A 23,647-nucleotide genomic window follows, 5' to 3' on the forward strand; every position below is an offset into this window, starting at 1 on the left:
CAAGAGCGAGGGCCTGTCCCAGGAACTGTAATGTGACGTCCAGTCAATCAGTGAGCCGGAACTCCGTCACCTGCCCGCACCAGTGACAACGGAGGCTGAGAAAAGCAGAAGTGTGGAACCCTTTCCACTTTCTGAAAACTGGGTTTTGAAGCCAGGATTGGAACACCACAAACTGTGTTTCTCCCTTGTTGGCTGTCTCTACAATTAGTTCCAAGGAGGCCACAGAGGGAAAAGAGAAGGTGGAAGAAACTGCTTCTTCCTAATTTGCTGGCTAAGCCCTTTATGTCACCCCAGGGATGGTCCTGCACCCCAGTAGCATCACTGGGTTCCAGTCTCCAACTTCTTTTGGTACTCCCAGAATTGGAGTCCTGAGAAGAAAGGTCCATAGTCTGGGATGTAGAATTAACAAAAACTACATTTGTACAAGTTAGGGACAAGAGTCTTTCCTATCCCCTAAAATAAGTCAAAGCAAACATGAATTTGATCTTTCATCATTTATCAAACTGTACAGAAATACCAGTTTGTCCTCATGAAATCTTTTACCAAATATCAGGTAATTTATTTGTGTTTCCCAACACCCCCCCATCCCCTCTTTAAATATAAGCTCCCCAAAAGCGGTGATTTTTGCTTTGACTACTGTTCTAATAAGTAGCTGGAACAATGACTGAGAACTAGTTGCATTGACTCACTCAGTAAAACATTGTGGTGAGATGAGGTCATACCTGTAACAAGATGGGGTGGGGGAACAGATCATCTAGGGTCTTGCAGGCCTTCATAAGGACTGGCAGTGAGTGCAATGAAGAATCATTCTAAGTTCTGGTGCAGAAGGAGTGACCCTGGGCTGTAGGAGGCAATATTGGAAGCAGGGAGACAGCTATGAGGCAAGTATTGTAATTTGGGGGGGGGGGGAATGAAGACACAGATATGGGCGATAGCACTGGAAATGGGGAGAAGTGGTTGAATTCTGGATTATTTTACAGGTGGTAAACAATTTCCTCACTGGTATGATATAGGCTGAGAGAGCAAGTGGTGAGAAAGTTGTTCTGGCTTTAGCAGATTATGGAGCGGTCACTGATTATGACAGATTGTGGGAATATGCTTGAGGTAGGGTGAGAGCAGTCTTAAGAACTCAGTGTTGGGTATGTTATGTTTAGACTGTCCCCAAGGCAGACGGATCTGTGTCTGGAGTTCAGGTACGTAGGGGCATAAATGAAAGCTTCATTGTTTATGAATAATTAGCTTAAAATGAATACAGAGAGGAGGAATAAGGTCTGAACACCCTGCAGTTAAAGGGTCTTCAAGAAAGAATGAATTTTATCACAGAAAGGGAATGTGAGGTTTTTCTAAGGTAATAAACACCCTAAAAGGGGGGGGGGGGAAATCAGGTGATATTTATGACAGGAAAGAACAAGCAAATTATGAACATAATTTAAAGATAGAATTTATTCTCTGATGGTTTACTCATGCAAACTGCACATAAAAGAAAATAGTACAGTTTGTGTAACATTGCAAATATAAGGACTCAAAATGCTAGGTACAGAAGTAGTGTGACATCCTGAAAGTCAAACTGGAATTTGTGTTTATACAACTAATAATGATCTTTATTTGCTGAATACAGACTGATTTACAATGAAAGTTTTGCTAATCTTGGTAAGCTCATTAACCGTTTACATGACTTCTTACATCTATGTAGTTTTATTTTACAGTTGCAAGAATTCCTGTTACAAAAGAACTTAAACTTACATAAATAATAAAATGAAAGAAAAATGCACTGAAGGACTGGAGAGTGAAAAATTGAGGCTTTTCCTAACCCATTCAAACTACAATAAAAAACAGCCTTCTTGCAGAATTCATGTTTTGTGCCTTTGAGATCAACTCCTTAAACATAACTATGGCAAACTCATGATTGAAAATTGATTTCTTAAAAATTATAAAATCTGTTTAAAAAACTTAAAATTGGCAACAAAAATGCTCACTTGAAATAAGCTGAACAATAAAATTCCTATTATCTTCATACTTAAAAAGTCCTGAAATGTCATTTGTATAATTTGAATGTTTCCCAGTTTGGAACTTAGGCAGGTGGGAGATTTCCTGGAATTATCAAGGATATTCCATATAGATTTTTTAAAATGTCAGTCTCATTAGAAGATGGCACTGAGACCTTAGCAAATAGTGTAGTATGGATGCAGAACAAACTACACAACTTATTATAAATGCATTACAGATATTTACATAATGGAATCCTGCTTGAATGCCAGAAGTTGCTACTGGGTAGGACTCATAACTATTTTACAAAGTTTACACACATCTACTACTTTATTTTTAACAATTTAGTCTATTTTAAAATATTGTACTGTGTTTTGAACATAACCGCAGAATAAAAATAGATAATGGCACATTAGAAAACTCAATATCCCACAGATGACTGGATAATGAGAAAAGTGTACCTACAATCATGTCATCAGAAACAAACTACATCATGGAATGTTAGTTATCCAAGCCTGCACAGTAATGACATTTTAAATTGCAATCATCTATTGGCCAGCATCACACTGAAGGCATCGTTAAAACATTCAAGCAAAGATTGCTGGCATAAACTATTGGAAGACACATACACACACATATACATACACACTCTCTCTCTCACTCTCGCTTCCCACATTATAATTACATTGTTCTAAAGATAGATACTGTTTTTTTTTTTTTCCCACGAGAAACATTATCAAAATTTGCTACTAAAAGATGACAGTGCTTTCACAAGAATAAGTACAAGTTAGCTTGCAAATACAAGACAATGGGGGTAAACAGTCTTAAATTTTCTAAGTAGTAATTTTTTAGGCTTTTCTGGCAACCATACCATACTTGATTATGCATAAACTTCTCAAATTGTAACCTGAAATCTGCAAAAAAAAAAAAAAAAAAAAAAACAACTCCTCCCCCCCAAAAAAACAACCAACCAAAAACCTAATTTCAAAAACATTATTAGGTATTTGAGAACCCTGTATCGTACATTATATAATTTCATATTCTAGTAGCCTCAAAACATAGGGTTTAAAATAGTGAATTTAAGACATAAAAAGTAAAAAATAGTCATTTTTGAAATGATAAAGGATCCAAAAATTCATGTCTACTTAAAATCTTAAAGAAAACGCACTATTATTAGCAATATTCAGTTTAAGAGGGTGCATAAAGCACTCTATGTCTTTTACCATGTTTTCACTCACTTAAAAAGTGTTCTCTAATGTTTTCTTTTGCATAATGTGCAAAATAAAAGGCAAAAAGATTAAAAGCAAATTTCTATCTTTCTTTTGCTAGTGCTTGTTGACCTTGCTAACTTACAAAGTCAAGAGGGACTATGCGGAACTTTGGTATAAATGATAACTACTATCACAGTTGAGGGTTAAGAGGTGGTCAAAAAAATGGAAGTGGGAAGAGAGATTCAGTAACACCCCCATTTATTAAAACACCACCAAATTAAAAGTGAAATAAACCACAATGAATTATAATACAATTTACACATTTAGCACAGAAAAATTAATAAATCTAACAATATTTATAAAAAAAGCAAAATCAGTCTTTTTTCTAGAGACTAAAAACTGTTGTTCAGTCTGATCATCAACTGCTGCTACACGAACTTTAGAGCCAAATTTAATTTCAAGTAAAAAAAAAAAAATTTACAACCACAGATTTCGCATAAATGGAAACTGGTCTTTCCTTGATTTCCTTTGAAGTCACTAGTAAGTATCTAAAACTGTTGCACTGCAGGTTTTTAATCAACTTCCTGAGGGTTGTGACTGGGAGGAAGGAGTCATAACAATCTGTGAAAGCGCGGGTTCTGTACTCTGGTCCGCCATCTGGGTGAGGACTGAAGTGGCTACAGCTTCTGCCTTGGAGGTTGAACTGACTCCATTGGATGTGCTGACGGAACTATGCTGTATAGCTTCAGCATGTGGGCTACTCGGCACTGATAGGTCCTCCGAACTATCATCTTTATCAGCAGCTGAGTCGAGAAAAGAAAAATGGCTGAATTTCTTAAATAAAACATCTGTGAGACTATATCAGTAAGTTAAAAGAAGGTATTTTTACAAAATCAGTTTTTAGAGGTTGGTATGACTGCAACTGAGTAATTGAGGTAGCTTCCAAGTCAGGAAGTAGGTAATTTTATCTGCAACAGTCAAATGAAGGCGCATGCACATGGAAACATCTGGGAGCCCAGTGTCTCAAAGAACAAAGCTAAATAGTGTTAAGAAAGAAAATGGGGCAGGAATTTGGGAGATAGCCTCTTTTAGATATAATCAGATACTTATCAAGCAACACGTTCAACAAAACCAGTCAGTTTGCCTCTACACCATTCTTAGTATAAAAAAATTTATAAGCACATGCATAAACAAATGAATTCTTACATACAAATTATATCTTCAAATTATTCCCTCTGCATTCTCTACAACTATATTTATTCAGGCTGACTCTCCATCTACTGCGGCAATGGATGATTACAACACCTGATTCTAATGATGCATACACATGAGAATAAGCATTATTTAGAATCTAAATGCCACCAGCTGTTATAGTTGCATGAATTAATTGGGATTCAAATAAAAATCCATAATACAACTCTAGATACTGAAACTGAAAAGATTCAGGAAAGGGTATTCTAAATATTTATGAAAATGAATCTACCAATTTTAAGGCTTTAAAAACAACATATCTCCTACCTCTTATTTTACAGAATAGAATCCAGGAATTTCACTTAGTGAAAAATTTCATATGCACAACAATGTATGAAGCTATGAGACACAAGAATAACATGAACACCTGTGAACCCAGCTCCCCAATGTAAGAAGGAGAACACAGCGATTAACACTGATGCTTCCTAGAGGCTCCTCTTGCCACCAAAGGTAATCAACATTCTCCCTTGTTTTCTTTGAGGTTTAACCATATAGGTATGTATGTCTAAAGATTACTACTTAGCTTTGTTCACTTCTGAATATTCTACAAACAGTATCTTACTGCATGTATTCTTTGGCACCTCTTTTTCACTTGGCATTAAAATAATTTTTCTTTAGTGGTTGGAAGTGACAAAAAGCAGCCTTCTATCAAATTTGATAATGCATACTGGGCTGCTTGCTTACTAAAATGGCTGGATCCCACGAAGCAGGACTTAGCCTATGATTTGCAATGTGGAAGATGGAGGGGAAAGAATCTTGCAAGCACAAATTTAGTTCAAATAAAATCCCTCATTTTGAGTGTTTCCTGAATTTTGACCCATTTACCTCAAATTCATGCATTTTTGAGAAGATTTTAAAATGTATCAATGAGACAGAATCTTGTCTCTACAGGCAAATAGACCCCCCATCATTAAAATGTGCTATAAATGTAGAAACCATTTCCCTAGGTAAAAATTTGACCTCGATAGAATTTCAAAAATTATAACCAGTAATTCTTTTTAAATTAAACAAAATACTTTTATGATCAAGCAATAATGAATGTTATAATATTTAATACTCAGTTATTTAAATAGCCAATACAAATGCTATGTGTTCAAAACAAAACTCTTACAATGGTAGATTAACTGGCAAGAATGTTAAACAGATAAGTTCTTGCTCCTTTTACCACTACTTTCAACAGAAGACAAACTGACATTTCTCTCAGTGTTAAGTTCTGGGGACACACATGCCAGCTTTCAAAAATGCAGAGGGTAATAATCTGTGATGAGTGGTATAAGGACATGTAAAAATAGTGGAAACAATAACTCAAAATGAAACAATAAATTTTAAGGGACAAGTGTTTATCTCCAGACTTTCATTATTACATAAAACAAATCTTTAAGCTATACAAAGAACCAGGAACTCATTTATAAATTATGTACTTGTTAACTTTATATGTAAAGTACTTTCATAATGTGGTATCTGTCCCTATGTCCAGTTCTCTAATATGTGAACAAAAAATTACTATAATACAAGCACTAGGAAGATACAAGAGATCCTATTGTACCCAATGAATCTTTTCCAGCTCTACTTAAACTATAAGAACCCAGGTGTTTGACAACCGATCTCTATGAAATGCTCTATGTTCATAATTATTTTCATTAATGAAAATATAAGCTCTCAATTATGTTTGGGACCCACAAAGTTTTCCTTCTCACAATTACAGATTCTAATACAATTTTAATTATGCCCAGAGATCTAGAGAATACAAAATAGTGGCAGTTATTCTATGACTAAGAGGTTTCATAGGATTTGGGACTTTCAATGTTAAAGCTGAGACCCTATGACTTTATACTGTTACTACTAATTGCAAAATTTTGCAACACCACTTAACTTCTACAAAACTTTACATTTCTTTCACAAATGTTTTCAACAAATTAATCCTCATTACAGCTTACCACCACTGACAATTGTTCTGTGCTACACACTAAGTGTTAAGTATTTGTGAATTTCCCTACATTTTCTCCAAGATTTAAATATTCACCTATCTCTCTCTATACTTACTTAACTATTAAGCAACAGAGAAATCAATTTTCACAAATATTTCAAATTTGAAAACAGAAACTTTAAAATTTCTATAAAATCCAATTGGCTCCTAAGAAGGAAGATTGATTTTATGCTATAACTATACTTCAATTCGATTATCTAGATGACCAGACAGGGGAAAAAAATAGTAATAGTTTAAAAAAGAATTGTGTTATTCATTTCTTACATTCTCACAACAGTATAATAAATATTTACTAAAAGTTTATTTATCTAGATTTTTATTTAAGGTATAATATATAAAACAGATATTCTAAACATTTTTAAAAAAACCTTTAAAAATAATTACATAATTGAAAAATTGGCTAGCATTTATTGAGCATATTATTACTTGGAGAATATAGATAAAATGGTTAAGATCAATTAAAGTATAGATAATTCTGAATTTTTTTTACTTATTTATTTTTGCATAGAAGAACTGGAGTGTAGGCCAGGGGTGTGGGAGGTGAGAGCAGGCGGATTTACTGAAATACACTGCTGAGGGGGGCAGTGGGTGAGATAAGAGAGTTCTGCTGTGCCATGTGGGTCAGCTCCCTGGCCAAGGATTGAACTCAGGCCGTTGCGGTGGACCCTTGAGTGCTAGCATTGAGCCTTAAGCCCTAGGCCACCAGAAAGGCCCCAATAATTTTGAATTTAATGCAATTTAGGAGTTAACTCCCTTTTAATTTTAGAGAATCTTTTGTATAGTTCCTTTTGAACTATCAAAATTCAAGAGTGCTCTCTTGTTTAAGAAAATCATGTATGCATAATGCTGAACTCAGTAGCTTCTATAAGAAATTATGTTAAGTCAGAGGGGAGCCATAATGGTCTCATCCCTGCAGCAATCATTGTTAATACAAACCCCGAACATATTTCTATATAGTTCCAATTTACTTCTCAATGTGTTTCAATGTCCTGTCACAATGACTAGATATCAAAGGACTGAGATTTATATGCTCAAAACTGACAAAAATCAATGTTCTAAATATATACGGCAATAGAGAGTTGCTAAATCTACTCAATCTTGTAAATTAAAAAATATTGCCCATTCTGATGAAACTGCTTACAATGACTACAAGTAAAGATGGTGGCCATTAAGTTTTATCGTGAGCACCTGAGGAACTATTTGCATCCAATACAAAATGTTTCTTTCTTTTGAATTACTGACACTGGCAAATTAAAACGAAGTGGATACATATGGTTGAAACAATCTTCACATTTACAAATATCCTGAAATACCACTAAATCATAAAAACGAAAGCTGTGGGTTATATATTATGAATGTTGCCTAATGCATTCCCAGTTCTGTTATCTGTTACAAATTTGTGTACGATGGACAAAATTGGCCATTTATTCAAGAGTAACAGCTGGTTCCAACATTGTGCATCTTATCAAAAAAAGGAGGGCATTACAAGAAGGAAAAAGCACAATTAACCTCTAAAATGCTGAAAATCGTAGAATTTTGCTTTTTCTGAAAACAGTTAAGAGGAAACTTATAAGCAGATAATTTAAATACTGTTCTATTTTAGCATTTTTATGACTGAAAGCCCAATATAAAGGTTCAAAGTAAAAACATCGACTACTCTGATAACTAAGAGTGAATAGGATGCAATACATTATTAGTGAAGACAGCGAATTAAAAAAAAATATCATTATTGAATGGAGACTAAAAAGTTATCACCCTTTCAATCTAAGACAAAGTTTTACTCTAAGATGATAAATACATTCAGCACTTAAGAGTATATTTTGTTATTAACCCTTTTTGTTGATCTGTACTAACCCCTAGAAAAAGCTAGAAACAGGAAGTCACAACCTCAAGGAACTAAGAGGTATTCTCCTTACTCCATAGTAACGCCGCAGAATTTCTGGTATTTCATATTAAATATCAGATCTGCAGTCTCCATGTTTTTAATGGTAGCTTGGTTCACTCTGGCAGTATCTCACTGAGGTAGCCTCAGGCTGTAGGTAATGGAACATTACTCACTATGATAGCCAGATTTCTTCTGCATGGCAGTTACAGGGCAATCTTTATGAGCCAGAAGAAGCTGTTTCAGCTGTGCCACTTCATTTCTCAGCAGGGTGACTTCACTCTGGAGAAGAAAAAACTTATGTACCTTACCAACATCAAACTGAACGTATTTTTTTACTGTTTAAAACAAGAAAGATAAAGATATGAATTGGAGACCCCTAATGGAATGTCAAGGAATAAAATACGCTTCTTAAATGTTTAATCAGTATACCTTCATATTTCTATTATAGCATTTGTATAAAAATTGCAACTTTTATAAAAATTTAAGTAAGGTAATACCACAGCTGGATAACATATTTCCAAGTTACCATTTGCCTTGGCCTGCTTGTATGTTACATGTTGAAGACATTTTACTTTTACACGTTACCTGCTCTTTTTGAAAAATTTGAAACATCAAAGACATTGGATAAATTTTCAGACTCTATTCACTTGAAAATGAAAAATTTACCCTGGAAACTCAATTACACAAGTTTCTAGTATTTTTAAAAACTAGGAAAAGCTCCACAGGGAAAACTATAATTTAGATCCCTAAAATGCACTGCAAGGCACCGCAATGGACAGTGGAAACAGTAAAACTAGACATCATATTTAAGTGGCTTAGGTGTATTTGTGTTAGGGAGTTTGTACACAGTTAAATGTATATCTAAATCTAATAAGTCAGTGATTTGTCTTACTCCTTATTACAGAATAAGTACATAAGTGTTTGTTTGGAATGCATTAATCTGGTGGATTCTACATTAAAGTTCCAAATTGAGTGAGTCCATCTAATTACTTTTGGGTTACCCCAATATTTCTATAGGTCAAAACATTTAAATATTTCTGGGTTCAAACTACTGTGAAGGGTGGTCTCATATACCAGAATTATAAAAGATTGTGTGTTCTTATCTAAAAATATATATCCAGCTCTACTTCATATAACAGAAATTAATGAGAGAATCTATAGATGTTTCAAAATTAAGCTGATACAGCAGAGAAACTTTTTTTGGATTACTCTGGATTATTCATATCAAAGCTGTTTATCATCAATAGTGTCATTAATAAAGAGCTCTAATTAGCAGTACTGACACTAGTGATTGCAGCATTTTACAGAAAGGAAATTTCTAAATAAGCTTAATTATAAAAAGTAAAAGTGTACTGAATTTTCCTATTTGTACTTTGATCACTATACCTCTATTATTGTTCCAAATACGATATTCTAAATATAACTTACCCTATTAATTTCTCAGTTATTATGAACACCAAGTTCTATTCTGTGCTTTAATGCAGTGTTATCGCTTGTTATGGGGCATGAGGAACATACCAACACACTTACCTTGAACTGATTATGTTTCTGTCATTGATCACTTAAGGATGCCTAATGAGTCTAGTCTGCTAACTTACCCTAAATTCAGCTTTCTGGTTAAGACATTGAGGAATGCAAAATGAAGTATCTGAGTTTTCTATATACACCTGTTAACCGTTATCTTCTCATTTAATTTTGGGTTCATGGACAGAAATCTGAATAGTCAAGGTTAATGTAAGTCCAAATAAATATAGAGGTATTTGTAAATTAAATTTTTTGTTAGTAATCTATTAAATTCTTGTAATTTACTATTTCTAAATATTCATAATTACCATTAATTTGTGTGTTTACATATATTTTAGACATTTTAATATTTGGGTGTGCATGTATAATTAAGTATATTTATATAGTATTTATCACATTGGATGGTAATTTGTTTTACTTGTTTGCTACTTATGCCAGCTTGGAAATTTCTCAAGGGATTAATCTTTCAGCTTGAGTACACAGTTATATTTCAGAAGGAACCATAAAAACTTTAACGTCCAGGAGGTAAAAAATACTAATAGTTTAAATAACATAAAATTGGTTGAAGGTTCTCACCAACATAGATACAGTTAGTTTTCTTATTACAAAATAAAAAGTGACATATTTTACATCATCTCAATTATAGAATTTTTAAAAACACAGATGTCTTCTCTTCTACTCTATGTAGACCATATCATAAATCTTCATTTTGAAATATGCAGTATGTAATTGAATTGATCTATGTAATCAATATAAAGTAATCTAAGTAATTTTGAGGATTAACAATTAGAACTGTATGCGGATATATTCACGATTTAATATATGTGTATATTCTATGTATTAAAAATGTCTTTTTAAATAGGTTTAAAATCAATAAATGAAACATCAATTTCTATGTTTCAGTCTTAACAGTTGGTGGTATTATGGCTGTTAATCTAATTAGACTACCTGGTCCATTAACATTAAAAAATGTGAGGATGCCACTAGCAATGGTAACAAACATTTAGGTTAAAAGGTAAGGTATTCAATTCTTGTTATAACAACTTATATGCATGGTAATTGAATTTTAATTGGAGTCACACATAACAGAGCAAACAATTGATAAAGGCCAGGAAGAGAGGATAAAGATAAAAAATAAACATTAGAAAATTATAATTTACATAATATCTAAACAATATAATACAAAAATGTTGCCTTTATTGAACATTCAAATACCAATTTTTGCCTTATACCTTTTAAATGACAGAAGTGGTGAAGTAAAGAAAAAAAATTCCAACACATTCAGTTCAGTCTTTTATATCATCTTGATCTAAAATGTTTTACAATGATATAAAAATTTTCCTAATGAGCCTGAAGCTCAAAAGTGATTTTTGGATGAAAGATTAAATAATTTTATTAATGGTTTGTTTTACTACTGTATCCTAGTATTTGCTTTCTCTAACACTATAGTAAAAGCATCAAATGGGCAAGGTTACTAGTAAGGAACTGGGAGAGAAAAAAACAAATTTAGCAGATCTACAGTGCCCTAAGGGAAGCATATGCTAGTGATCAAGATCTCATCAAGGAGAGGTTGAAAGAGGCTCATGCAGGTAAAGGTTATTTAATTGAAGTAGGCAGAAGAGGCTAAATCCCAATGGTTTCTTAGTCATTTATAATAAACTTACTAAAATTCAACAAATGAATCCAAACATTTAAGGGATTGTATTCTTGTACCAAGATACATAAGAACTTATACATAAAGACAGGCATGACTATATTAACAATGTTTAGATAAAGAGGTTGCATGAATCATGACTCTTATTCTGAAATTTTTCTAGAAGACAAGCAGAAATAGAGAGAAGATGTACATACAAATATAATGAGAAGACTCCTAAAGGCTCTATATACAAAGCTTAGTGTAAAAAAAGAAAATGTTAACAGATATAGTCATATTTGCACTTACATAAAGATGTAAAACCAGATTCGCTTAAGCCAAAGTGAATCTGAAGGGGTTAATGTTAAGCCATAAACAGATTTAATATTAAATAAGACATATTTACTATACTTCTATCTTCTCTTTGGATTATTTTAAGCTAAACTTTAGTTGGATTCAGCTTCTGAATCTCTTCTGGAAGTATTACCTACTTGCTAGTATATTTCAACTTCTTCCAGGGTTATTTTGAAGATCATGTGAAATAAGGGGCATGAAAACATTCTGAAATGTAAAAGTCCCATTCAAATATGAGCAATTAATATTTTTTGTAAATTAAAATATATTTGGTAAGATAGATGCTAAAAAATTATCTGGTCTGTAATAAAATGTAAATTATTTTGGTACTATCTGTACCATTACTCCACTCTATTAATGTGATTACCTAAATTACAAATATTTTTTACACTTTATCTGAAGCAGGATCAGACTGATAATTATGACAAGAGAGCCAACTGATTAATAAACCAAAACTTTTCACTGATATTTGGTCATGGATTAATGACCAGGTATTCCCTAATTTTTTTAAACTTCAACTTTTTGGTTGAGCTATTGAGCTATTACCCCCACCCCTCAATTACAGATCTCATGTTAGTTTCTTTTTTTGAGAAATTTCTCACTGCTACAGATATGATTATTTTCAGATATAGTCTTTACAAAAATAATGAATGAGAATCAAAATTCCTATCACAGTTCCAAGAGTTGCCATGGATGCAAAAACTTCCATTTGAGAATAAAATAGTTCTTTAATTTATAACTAGGACAGATTTTTTAAAAAATTACAAGATTAATATTTTGGAGTTATTTTACAAAATGAATTTGAATGATCTTCTCACAATTACTTGTTTCATAGTTGTCTCCTCTGCTGGACTACAAGTTCTACAACTGCAAGGACATCTGTCTTTTCTAGTTATATCCTCCAAGTCTAAAAACATACCCTGTACACTTAGATGCCTAATGACATCATGTATAATAACTAGCATTCACAAAGTGTAGTCACTACACACTTTTCTATACCCTCTCTCATTCGATCTTCATAATAGTACTTATTCTTATCAGCCTGATAGATGGGGAAGCAGAGATCAGTAAAAGAGAAGTACTAGATCTCAAACCCAGGAAAAAATGCACGCAGCAGAGGTGGCATTACTACTATCCTCTTCCCCTCTAGAATATAATTGAAAACTTGGGATGGGGGAAAAGAGAGTTATAGAATAATTTTTATATAAAACAAACAGGTTTTATATAGTATCTTCTAATTGTTGCTATTCCTTTCTATTACAAGTGATAAATACAGAAACAAAATATTGTTTAGATACAAGGAATGAAAGATTTGATCCTATTCCCTTTACGTCAATGAACCAGTAAAGTCTTTTCAATATCAAGTAATGAGCAAAAACTCACATATCCAGTAATCAAAGACTGGTCCTATTAATTTATTGAGGCTCTACTTCACATTGTGCAATGCCTAAGTTTTAAAAGCAAAATCCAAAAGAAAATCTCCACACTTCACTGACAGAGTAAATTAAGGAACTGCAGTTGGTAAAAAGATGATTTTGCCTTTTGTTCATAAAGGAAACATGCTGAAATTGTAAATAACCTTCAAAATGAATATAACTGAAATACAAGGTCATAAAAAGGTTAAAACCATTTCAAGTTAGACAAAAGAAATCATGAATTACCTTTAAAAATATAGAGTAAGTTATAACCAATCAATTCTTGGTCTAGATTACCATAAATGTCTCTAATACAACGTGATGAAACTGTTTTTTTGTAACAGTGACTTTAGAAAGCTAAATATTAGATTAAATGAGTGAGGCAAAAGATTAAATAGTATTTTCTTTAAAATGGTATGTGCATTTGGGAAAAATACAGTCACACTTCAACACTTGTTTAACCCTTTGTTAAATATAAGTAACCATGGGTCCTAACTGCCCACTATATTGATCAGCTAAGCCTGTATGTCACATGAAGGATATTAAGGAAATGAAGAGTGATGAATATTTTAACAAAGAAGAGTTTAATTTTTCTCTTGGACAATCCACTTTCTTTAAAGTCATTTTGTTCTTCATAGTTAGCAGTTTTCCTGTTGGCAGGCTGAAGTATTTTTCTCCCCGAGTCTACCATAAAGTATATTAAGCTATTCATATGCTGAAAACAAAAAATCTGAAACTTTAAAAAAATTGTTTTTGAACAAATAACTAAAGAAACAACAAAAAACAAAATCATACAATCACTTTGTAAGAGTACAGAAAGTTATCATTGAAGTACTCTTTCTTCCTAAACCATTCATGCTTTCCAGTCTCTTCTTCACCACTGTTACCTGCTGGTACACTGTCAGTCCTAAAATTTTCCTTAAATTTAGGGATTAATTTCATACCTATACATTCATCCATCTAACTATAAACCCTTTGTAAATGTAAAAGAATCATACGAAATGTTGTAGGATCCAACTTTGAGCAATCTCTTGAAGTCAAATTCCCCAAATATAGAATTAACTATTTTTAAGTGAACAATTCAGTGGTGTTTAATACATTTACAATGTTGTATCATCACCTTCTATCTAATTATAAAATACTTCCATCACTCCAAAGTAAAATCCCTTGCCCATTAACCAGTTTCTCCCTATTCCTTCATTTCCCCCCATCCCAAGCAATTACCAGGTTTGTATTGTCTCTATGGATTTACCTACTCTAGATACCTCATATAAATGAAGCCATGTAAGATGTGACTATGTGTCTAGTCTAAGCTTCTTTTGCTTATGCATATTTTGCTTATGCATTTTTGCTTATGCATACTCAGCCCACCATGTTTTCATTCCATTTTAAGGCTGAATTAATATTCCATACTATGCATATGACACAGTTCATTTATCCATTTATCCACTGATGGACATTTGGGCTGTTTCCAGAAATTTACTTTCTGCACATATATATATATTATATTAAAGACATTTCCTCATGTGAATACATACAGATGAATCTTCTTTTTTTTGTGGAAGTATTTTAAAGAAAATCCCTGATAACACATCATTTCACCTATCTTCTTTGGTATGTATCTTTAGAACTGTTAACATTTTCTTATCTTACCATCACTAAGTTTTTAATGACTTAAAATGCTGATTTTACTAGTTGTTTCTAATTTTAAGTATTACTGAACATATGTTTTATAACAGTAGAGTTTTAATGTAGTGTTACTTTAAATATGTCTTCTATTTACGAGTTTCATGCTTCAGCTTTCATCTACATAATAAATCTTGCCTTTATTCTTCCAATCAAAAAATTTCTACCCAGATTAGGAAATGTAAAAAAACACTATTAAAACAATGACATTTTAACCACAGTTTTATGGTAGGAAAAAAGAGATTAATAATAAGGATCACATTTTGAATATTGATTTCTCTGAGGTTTTCTGAAATAATCAAGTGATGTTGTTATTAATAATGGCAATGATGACTAGTGCTGCTGTATAATTAAAAACCTAGCAATATTTACTTGAAAGCAGTTATTGCTGTAACTTGGGTCAAAGCAAAAAACCGGTCCAACTTACAGTTCAAGAATGTCCTGTAAATAATACAATATACTTATATATTAATGGTTTTCAATATTTACTTCTTAATTTCATCAGTGACAATACAAGCAATGTGAAAATCACCCTGTGGTTTAATATCAATATTTGTAACATTTATGTTTAAAAAAGGCATCACAAGCCAATTACAAAGGAAAATATCAATTCCTTTATCTTGTTAAAATTAAAATTTTCTGTATTTAAAAATACTTGCATTCATTCTGATTCAACAGATTTATACAACAACCCAGAAAAGCAGCATCAGCACTAGTTTATGGGTAAGACAACAGATGAAAACAAAGAATGTTATGTCTAATGTCATACAACTATAAAATAGCCAAGTTAATCAGAATGATTTTTTCAGTTAAGAACATAAACATACCTAAATCACTGTTAATATGAATATTTGAAAATTTAAATGACAATAGTTAATATTCTCACAGAGACTTGTAAAGAATGACTTCTTTTAAATATCATACAGGGACTCCCTGGTGGTGCAAGGGTTAAGATGCAACCTAGGAAGCTATCTGCAGCCACATGGCACAGCAGACCTCTCCTGACTCGCCCACTGCTCCCCTCAGCAGTGCACTTCGGTCAATCTGCCTGTTCTGTCTCCCCCCCCACCCCCCCACCCCCCCCACCCCCCCCACCCCGTCCTCTGGTGAAACCTTTCACCCCTGCCACACCTCTGGCCTGTACCCCAGCTCTTATATATGTATAAATAAATAAATCTTATAAAAAAATAAATAACATACAAATAAATTAGTGCCTGAAATGTTTCATTTTATTAAAGAGGAAAAAAATTCAGAAGTTTTTTCTAAAAATTATGGAAGTAGTTCTTGATAATATAATGCTTTTTTAAAAAAAAAGATTTTTTTATTTATTTATGCATATAACAACTGAGATGTAGGCCAGAAGTGTGGTGGGGTGTGTGTGAGAGGCTTCACTAGAGACAGATTGGGGAGCAGAACCGGAGGATCTACTGTAATACACTGTAAGGGGTGCAGCGGGCAAGACTTGAGAGGTCTGCTGAGCCATGTGGGTTAGCTCCTTGCCTGGGATGGAACTCAGGCTGCAGTAGCAATAGTGTGATAGCACTGAGACTTAACACCTGTGCCACCAGGGAGACCTGAAAACATAATGCTTTTTTAACAAGTCTTCATATAAGTACATAGGTACAGTCTATATGATGTGGTTAGATCAAGTTTAAATTTTTTCAAAATGGTTAAAATTGTTTTAAAAGGCAATTTATTTGTTCTAAAGTTAGTATATCAATATTCAAGGACAACATAGGATTTTAAAAGATATTAGGGTCAATATAAAAAAGCCTTAAATCATTTACATTAATGCTATGCCTAATGCTAAAAACATTTTCCAAAGCATTTAAACAGACATTTCTATTGGTGACATCTTTAAAGAAGGATTTAAGAAGCAAGCAGGTCTCATCATTAATTATGATTATACAGAAAGAATAACTTTTAATTGGTAATAGAGAATTCAGAAGGTTCACGAATAACAACTGAAATTCATTAAAATCAACTTTTTAACTGATGTTCATCAATTGCTAGTGTAAAAGATTTCATGGAGAATAATAAAAAAAACAAAACAACAAAAATGAAAGGAAGGAAATAGACCTGGTACTGCCAACACTGGCACTGTACATCTTACCAAAGTATGAACAGGAAGGAGGCTTAAAACCTTTACACCCCATGTGAGGTTACTAAGAATCATATCTGAGGCACACTGGCAGGGCAGTATGAAATGATTTCTACTGCCACTGGCCATATTGTACCTGTTCTGTGGATAATTAGAGTCCTTCAGTTTCCAAAGCTGTCAATCTGGCACCTTTCACGAGCACTATATTCACTTTAAATAAAACAAACAAAACAAAACAAAATTTGTAATTTAAAAAACAAAATAAATTAAAAACAAAAATTGCTATTGAAGCAACTTTATAGTTGTGATATAAACCAAAAATAAGACATTTTTAAGTCAGATTCTTTGAATTTTATATCACAACTTTATAAAGTGTAAGCCAGATGGTTTAGGTATTTTTGAACTATGCAAATAAACACTTAATATTTAAAATTTCTTCACTGGATCAGTGTTGAAGCTTTTATTATTTTATCTCAGTATCAAACAGGTTTATGAAATTATGCTTTACTGTAGATAACATACACATCCAATATTATGTTCTAAAACCGATGGCTAATAGGGAATTACAAAAAATAAATGAAATAAAATTCACATATATGTACCATACCTGCAGTTGACCATTTAACGAACTCAAGTCTTCTGCTTTCTTCTCTAAAGACTGAACCCAGACTTTTCTTTTTTGTCGGCATCTAGAAGCTGCTGCTCTATTTCGCTCCAGGAACTTCCTCCTTTTTTCATCAGGATCTTCATTTGCTGCTCTCCTTCGACGACCACTTGTATTTTGAGTCTGTGGAGTTGTGTGAGCTGGAGAAGCCTATAATAAACACAAGTGGAAGTGCTTGTTATATTTTTATCTATTGAGAGAATTAACATAAATGTGATTAAAAGGGAGCATTACTAGTTTTATTTCGTAAGTCTTGTATATGTGAATATTCAGGGGTGATGTGAAAATCACCTGTGGCTTAAAAAATTTCTTGAAATAAACACTGCTGTTTAACAATTTTCTCACTAATTCACTATCACAGTGAATTCCTTAAAGTGTGTATAATATTTTCATTGCATTTATACAGAAATAATGTAAAGTAACTAAAAACTCAAAATAAATGATCATATATAGAGCTTGTATTTTTCCAAGTGTACTTTTTTTTATACATAGGAAATATTTTTATCTTTAATGTTTACATTAGGAGGCTGAAAGTTTTGGTTTTTTAAAAAAATCTTTTTTTTAGATTTTTTTATTTATACAAGAACTGGGGTCAGAGGTGCGGGAGGGTGAGAGAATTCACCAGAGACATAGCAGGAGAGGTCTGCCATGCCATGGGGGTTTCTCCCTGGCCAGACGGGAATCGAACCCGTGCTGCAGAGGCTATGGACAGGTTCACAGCACTGTGCTCAACCCTCTGTGCCACCAGGGAGGCCCTCTAAGAGTACTTTTAAACAAACATTTTGACATTATTTAGTGCTCTGAAAAATAATAAGGTGCTAATGTAAAAAATTTAACTTCCTGTTTAAATTCATTATGGTAAACCATGCTTTCTACACTTTCATGCTTTTGAAAGTGAACATTTGATTCCTCTAAAATTATGGAAACTATCTTTTATTCAGTTTCTGAAATTTACAGTCAGCCTTTTCTTAAAAGTTAAGTTCATATAATTACTAATGTTCACTTTTTTGGTGGGCAGAATTTCACAGGAATCCAAATTTTCATTTTAATTGGCCCCTCTATTCCTTGACAGATCGACCTGGTTATCTTTGATCAACCAGAGACAGAAATCTTTAGTCTTTAGTGATACTGTCTAGAAGTATAGAACAATTAAGTATCTGCAAGACTTTCATAAGCCCCAAACCCCAAAACTTTGCCACAGAACACTTGATTATGGGTGACAGAAAATAAATGCTTGGAAACAGTGCAAAGGAAACAGTACTTTATGGCCACAGGCATATGACCCAACTAAGAAGAAAACAGTTTTTATCTACAATTATATTTCATAATGGTGCAAACAAGTAAAAGTTCTCCTTTTAAAGATGTAGAACCCATACTTAGTTTGACAAAATAACAAGCTATGGCAGCTGCACTGGCCCATAAGCCAGTTTGCTAACCCCTGAATTATGACATTAAAACACATTATCTTACTTTCCTCTGTTTTAATCCCTAAGGCAAGTTATCCAAATACTTACATTTAAGAGGAAATCTACAACTGGCTATTTACCATCTTTCTTTAATTGAAAAGTTTTGTTTCTTAGTTCCAATGCTAGTATTCTTTAAGTAGAGAAGATAAAAAGTCTATTTTAAATAGAGTTCTCAAATATTTAACAGAAATTTAGTAACTAACACTTTACTGTTGAAATATACTGGAAACTTACATATATCAATCATCCAGCAAGCTATCAAATACTAGAGATAAGTGAAAAGGGTCTCTAATATAAACAATTTCTACAAAGCATAACTGCTCCTTTGGTGATATTTCACAAATTTTAATTTAAGAATCACTGATTTATGTTACTGGTATAGTATGTAACATTACTTGTTGAATATAATCAACAGAAAAAAATATTTTCTTTAAAAAGTACTGCTGGACATTGTGTCATGACCAACCTACATAGACACCTACAGAAACATTTACTGGGTGTCCTGAGCAGTAACAATTGCTCTACTGCTTTTTTTGTATCAATATTTCATACTGAACTACCATTTTCTAAGGCTTCTGATGCACTTTAAAAATAAAAATAAGACTAGAGAAATTTTTTCAAAATATATTATGTAGTCATTTTTATGTTACACTGTATTTGTATTTTTAAGGATAACAAAGTGGTAGAATGATAAAACTACACACATACCGGAGTTTCTGTCGTGGATGTGGCTGGCTGCTGTAATGACTGTGGTCGAGATTCCTCTGACTGAGTCTTAACCAATCCACTACCATGACCTTTGACAGTATCGCCATTGGTAACAGGAGGATGTTGCTGGGTCAAAGCAGCTTTTAATCTCTGAAATGCAAACACCAATCTAAAAAAAAGTTTCTGGCATTCCATCCAAATCTAACTCCCAACATACTCTGGTTATCCAAAAAGGGTACTTGTTACAGAATGCATACATTACCTTCAGCCCTAAAAATTAGTTTTCATTCATTCACATTCCACTGCATTCCTAAGACATAATGAATATTATTAAGACTAACAATAGGACCTTTGGAAAGCTTCCCTGAGACTTTTTGTCTAGCACTACTGGAGTATTCTATACTTTGCTATTCATAACCAGCTTTTGAGAAAAGAGTGAAGAACAGAAGCATTGTTGACTAAAAACAGCTAGTTTTATTCAAGTAAATTAATCAACATAAACAGAAATTGCCTTTATTTCTTTGTATCTTTTCTATCAAATGGTACACTGATTTGTTAACAGAAGTACACAACCAATGAACTTGCTACTTGACTAAAATTGGTTTCTTTGGTCAAAATGGGTATATGTGATCTTTGGGGTATTAATTATTATGACCTATAAATATGAAATAATTAGCAAGGATAATCATCTTAGTGATGAAAAGAACCTCAAGGATCCAAGAGCTCTCAGACTATTATTGTTGATATTGATCTTAATAACTGAGACACACCCCTTGAGTCCAATATAAAGTTTTATCACAAAATTTATGCAGTGAAAGGTCCATTATATTTTCCTAAATCCACATGAAGATAAATAATGAGAGAAGGAAGGCTACAAATACTGATATAAGAACTGTGTTTCAGTATATCCAGCATATCCTTCCTAAACTTCCTAGAAGTAACTGTCTGGATGTTACATGTTAAAAACACAGATTCTTGGCAATCTTTAATCTCTTCCCTAAAGGGATATAGCCGAAAGGGGTAGAAAAAGTTTTTGCAAAGGGACCTCATTCACTCCAAATAACAACTTTATAACTTTCATAACTTTCAAAAATTTGTATTTTCTTCGAATTAGTGCCTATCCTTCACAAACTCTTCCAAAAAATTGAGAAGGAAGGGATAATAGCAAACACGTTCTATGAAGCCAACATTACACTAACACCAAAACCGAACAAGGACAACACAAAAAAAGAAAACTACAGGCCAATCTCCCTAATGAACACTGATGCAAAAATCCTCAATAAAATTTTAGCTATCAGAATCCAACAATGTATCCATAAGATAATTCACCACGACCAAGTAGGATTCATTCCAGGAACACAAGGATGGTTCAACATCCGAAAATCAATGATATCCATCAACAAAAAAGAAATATAAAAACCATGATTATATCAACAGATGCCGAGAAAGCTTTTGACAAAGTGCAACACCCATTCATGATAAAAGCCCTTGAAATTCTTGGGATACAAGGAACATACCTCAACATCATAAAGGTCATATATGACAAGCCAACAGCCAGTATCATTCTCAATGGCGAAAGCTGAAAGCATTCCCATTAAGATCTGGAACAAGACAAGGATGTCCACCCTCACCACTGCTTTTCAATATAATACTGGAAGTCCTAGCCAGAGTGGTAAGAATAGAGAAAGACATACAAGGAATCCAAATAGGAAAAGAAGAAGTCAAACTATCACTATTTGCAGACAATATGATAATATACTTAGAGAACCCCAAAAACTCCACAGAAAAATAATTCAACTCATCAATCAGTTCAGTAAAGTGGCAGTATACAAAATCAACACGCAAAAGTCAGTAGCCTTCCTATACACAAACAATAAATCTGAAGAAGAAATCAAAAAAACCATCCCTTTTATTATTGAAACAAAAAAAAAAATCAAATACTTGGGAATAAATCTAACAAAAGAGGTAAAGGACCTATACAAAGAAAACCATAAAACACTGTTAAAAGAAATAGAAGAAGACACAAAGAAATGGAAAGACATCCCCTGCTCATGGATTGGAAGAATAAACATTATTAAAATGGCCATCCTACCAAAAGCAATATACAGGTTCAATGCTATTCCAATAAAAATTTCAATGTCATTCTTCAAAGAAACAGAACAATCATTGATTAAATTCATATGGAATCACCAAAAACCCCGAACAGCCAAAGCTCTCCTGAAAAAAAAAAAAAAAAAAAAAAGAAGGGAATGGAGGCATCACACTCCCAGACTCCAAACTATACTACAATGCCATAATCATCAAAACTGCATGGTATTGGAACAAGGACAGACACACAGACCAATGGAATTGAATATAAACCCACAGATTTATGGCCAACTAATCTTTGACAAATGAGCAAAGAATATGCATTGGAGCAAAGAAAGTCTGTTTAATAAATGGTGCTGGGAAAACTGGGTCGCTATATGCAAAAGAATGAGGCTTGACTACTACCTAACACCATGCACAAAAACAAACTCAAAATGGATTAAAGAACTAGACATAAGACCTGAAACCATAAAATACATAGAAGGAAATATAGGCAAAACACTCCATGATATGCACATCAAAGACATCTTTACAGACATATCACCCAAAGCAGTGATTGTGAAGGCAAAGATAAACAGCTGGGACTACATCAAATTAAAGAGCTTCTGCACAGCAAAAGAGACAATAACAAAAACAAAGAGAAACCCCACCGACTGGGAGAACATTTTTGCACACAACACTAATAATAAAGGACTGATCATAAAAATCTACAAAGAGCTGATGAGACTGAACACAAACAAAGAAAATAATCCAGTCAAAAAATGGGCAGAAGAGCTAAAAAGAAACTTCTCTGAAGAGGAAATGAAATGGCCAACAGGCATATGAAAAAATGTTCAACATCACTTGTCATCAGGGAAATGCAAATCAAAACTACCATGAGATACCATCTTACACCAGTGAGAATGGCACATATTAAAAAAACTAGCAACAACAAATGTTGGCGAGGTTGTGGAGAAAAAGGAACTCTCCTGCACTGTTGGTGGGAGTGCAAACTGGTCCAACCACTATGGAGAGCTGTGTGGAGATTTCTTGACCTACTAAACATAGAGCTTCCATATAATCCAGCAATTCCACTCCTAGGTATTTGCCCAAAGGACACAGAAACATCAATTCCAAAGAGCACCTGCACCCCTATATTTATAGCAGCACTGTTTACAATAGCTAAGCTATGGAAACAGCCCAAATGCCCAAAAAATAGATGACTGGATCAAGAAGATGTGGTCCATATACACCATGGAATATTACTCAGCATTCAAAAAAGATAAACACATGCAATTTGCAGCAACATGGATGGAGCTGGAAGGGATCATGCTCAGGGAAATAAGCCAGAAAGAAAAAGAAAAATACCGGATGGTCTCACTCATAGCAGGAATCTAGAAAACTTAAATAAGGGACCAGGAAAAAGAATAACTATAAGAAAGAAAATATCAAAATCAACAAACAACTATGAACCAGAGACACTCTATGGGGGTGGGGGCGGGGAAAAGGAGCGCTTGGGGTCAAAATAAGGGGGTTGTAATTGTATGGGGAATATAAAAATAAAATTTAAATAAAAAAATATATTTTAAAAAAAATTGCAGAAAATGTAAACTAAAAAAAAAAAAAAAAAAAAAAAGAAAACAACTCTACGGTAACAAAAAGCAGATCAGTGGTCCCCTGCTATGAGGTGGTGGAGATGGGGAGCAGCA

General features: G+C 33.2%; 1 protein-coding gene across 3 annotated transcripts in view; it reads right to left on the minus strand.

Annotated features, from left to right (window-relative positions):
- Positions 1 to 3,773: 3,773 nt before the first annotated feature.
- The window catches only part of ATF2 (activating transcription factor 2), a gene marked incomplete at both ends in the record, with an annotated part of 55,772 nt that continues 35,898 nt past the window's right edge, over positions 3,774 to 23,647 (minus strand). For 2 of the 3 annotated variants that reach the window (XM_084229075.1, XM_084229076.1), the window contains 4 exons: positions 3,774 to 4,000; positions 8,494 to 8,599; positions 17,641 to 17,847; positions 19,872 to 20,021. In XM_084229075.1, coding sequence (XP_084085201.1) covers positions 3,774 to 4,000; positions 8,494 to 8,599; positions 17,641 to 17,847; positions 19,872 to 20,021 — 690 coding nt within the window. Of the gene's footprint in view, positions 4,046 to 8,493; positions 8,600 to 17,640; positions 17,848 to 19,871; positions 20,022 to 23,647 lie in introns of all 3 variants that reach the window. The other variant, XM_084229074.1, reaches the window with a different exon arrangement.

The sequence above is a fragment of the Talpa europaea genome, assembly GCF_964194135.1.
Source record: "Talpa europaea genome assembly, chromosome: 1".
Taxonomy (NCBI): Eukaryota; Metazoa; Chordata; class Mammalia; order Eulipotyphla; family Talpidae; genus Talpa; species Talpa europaea.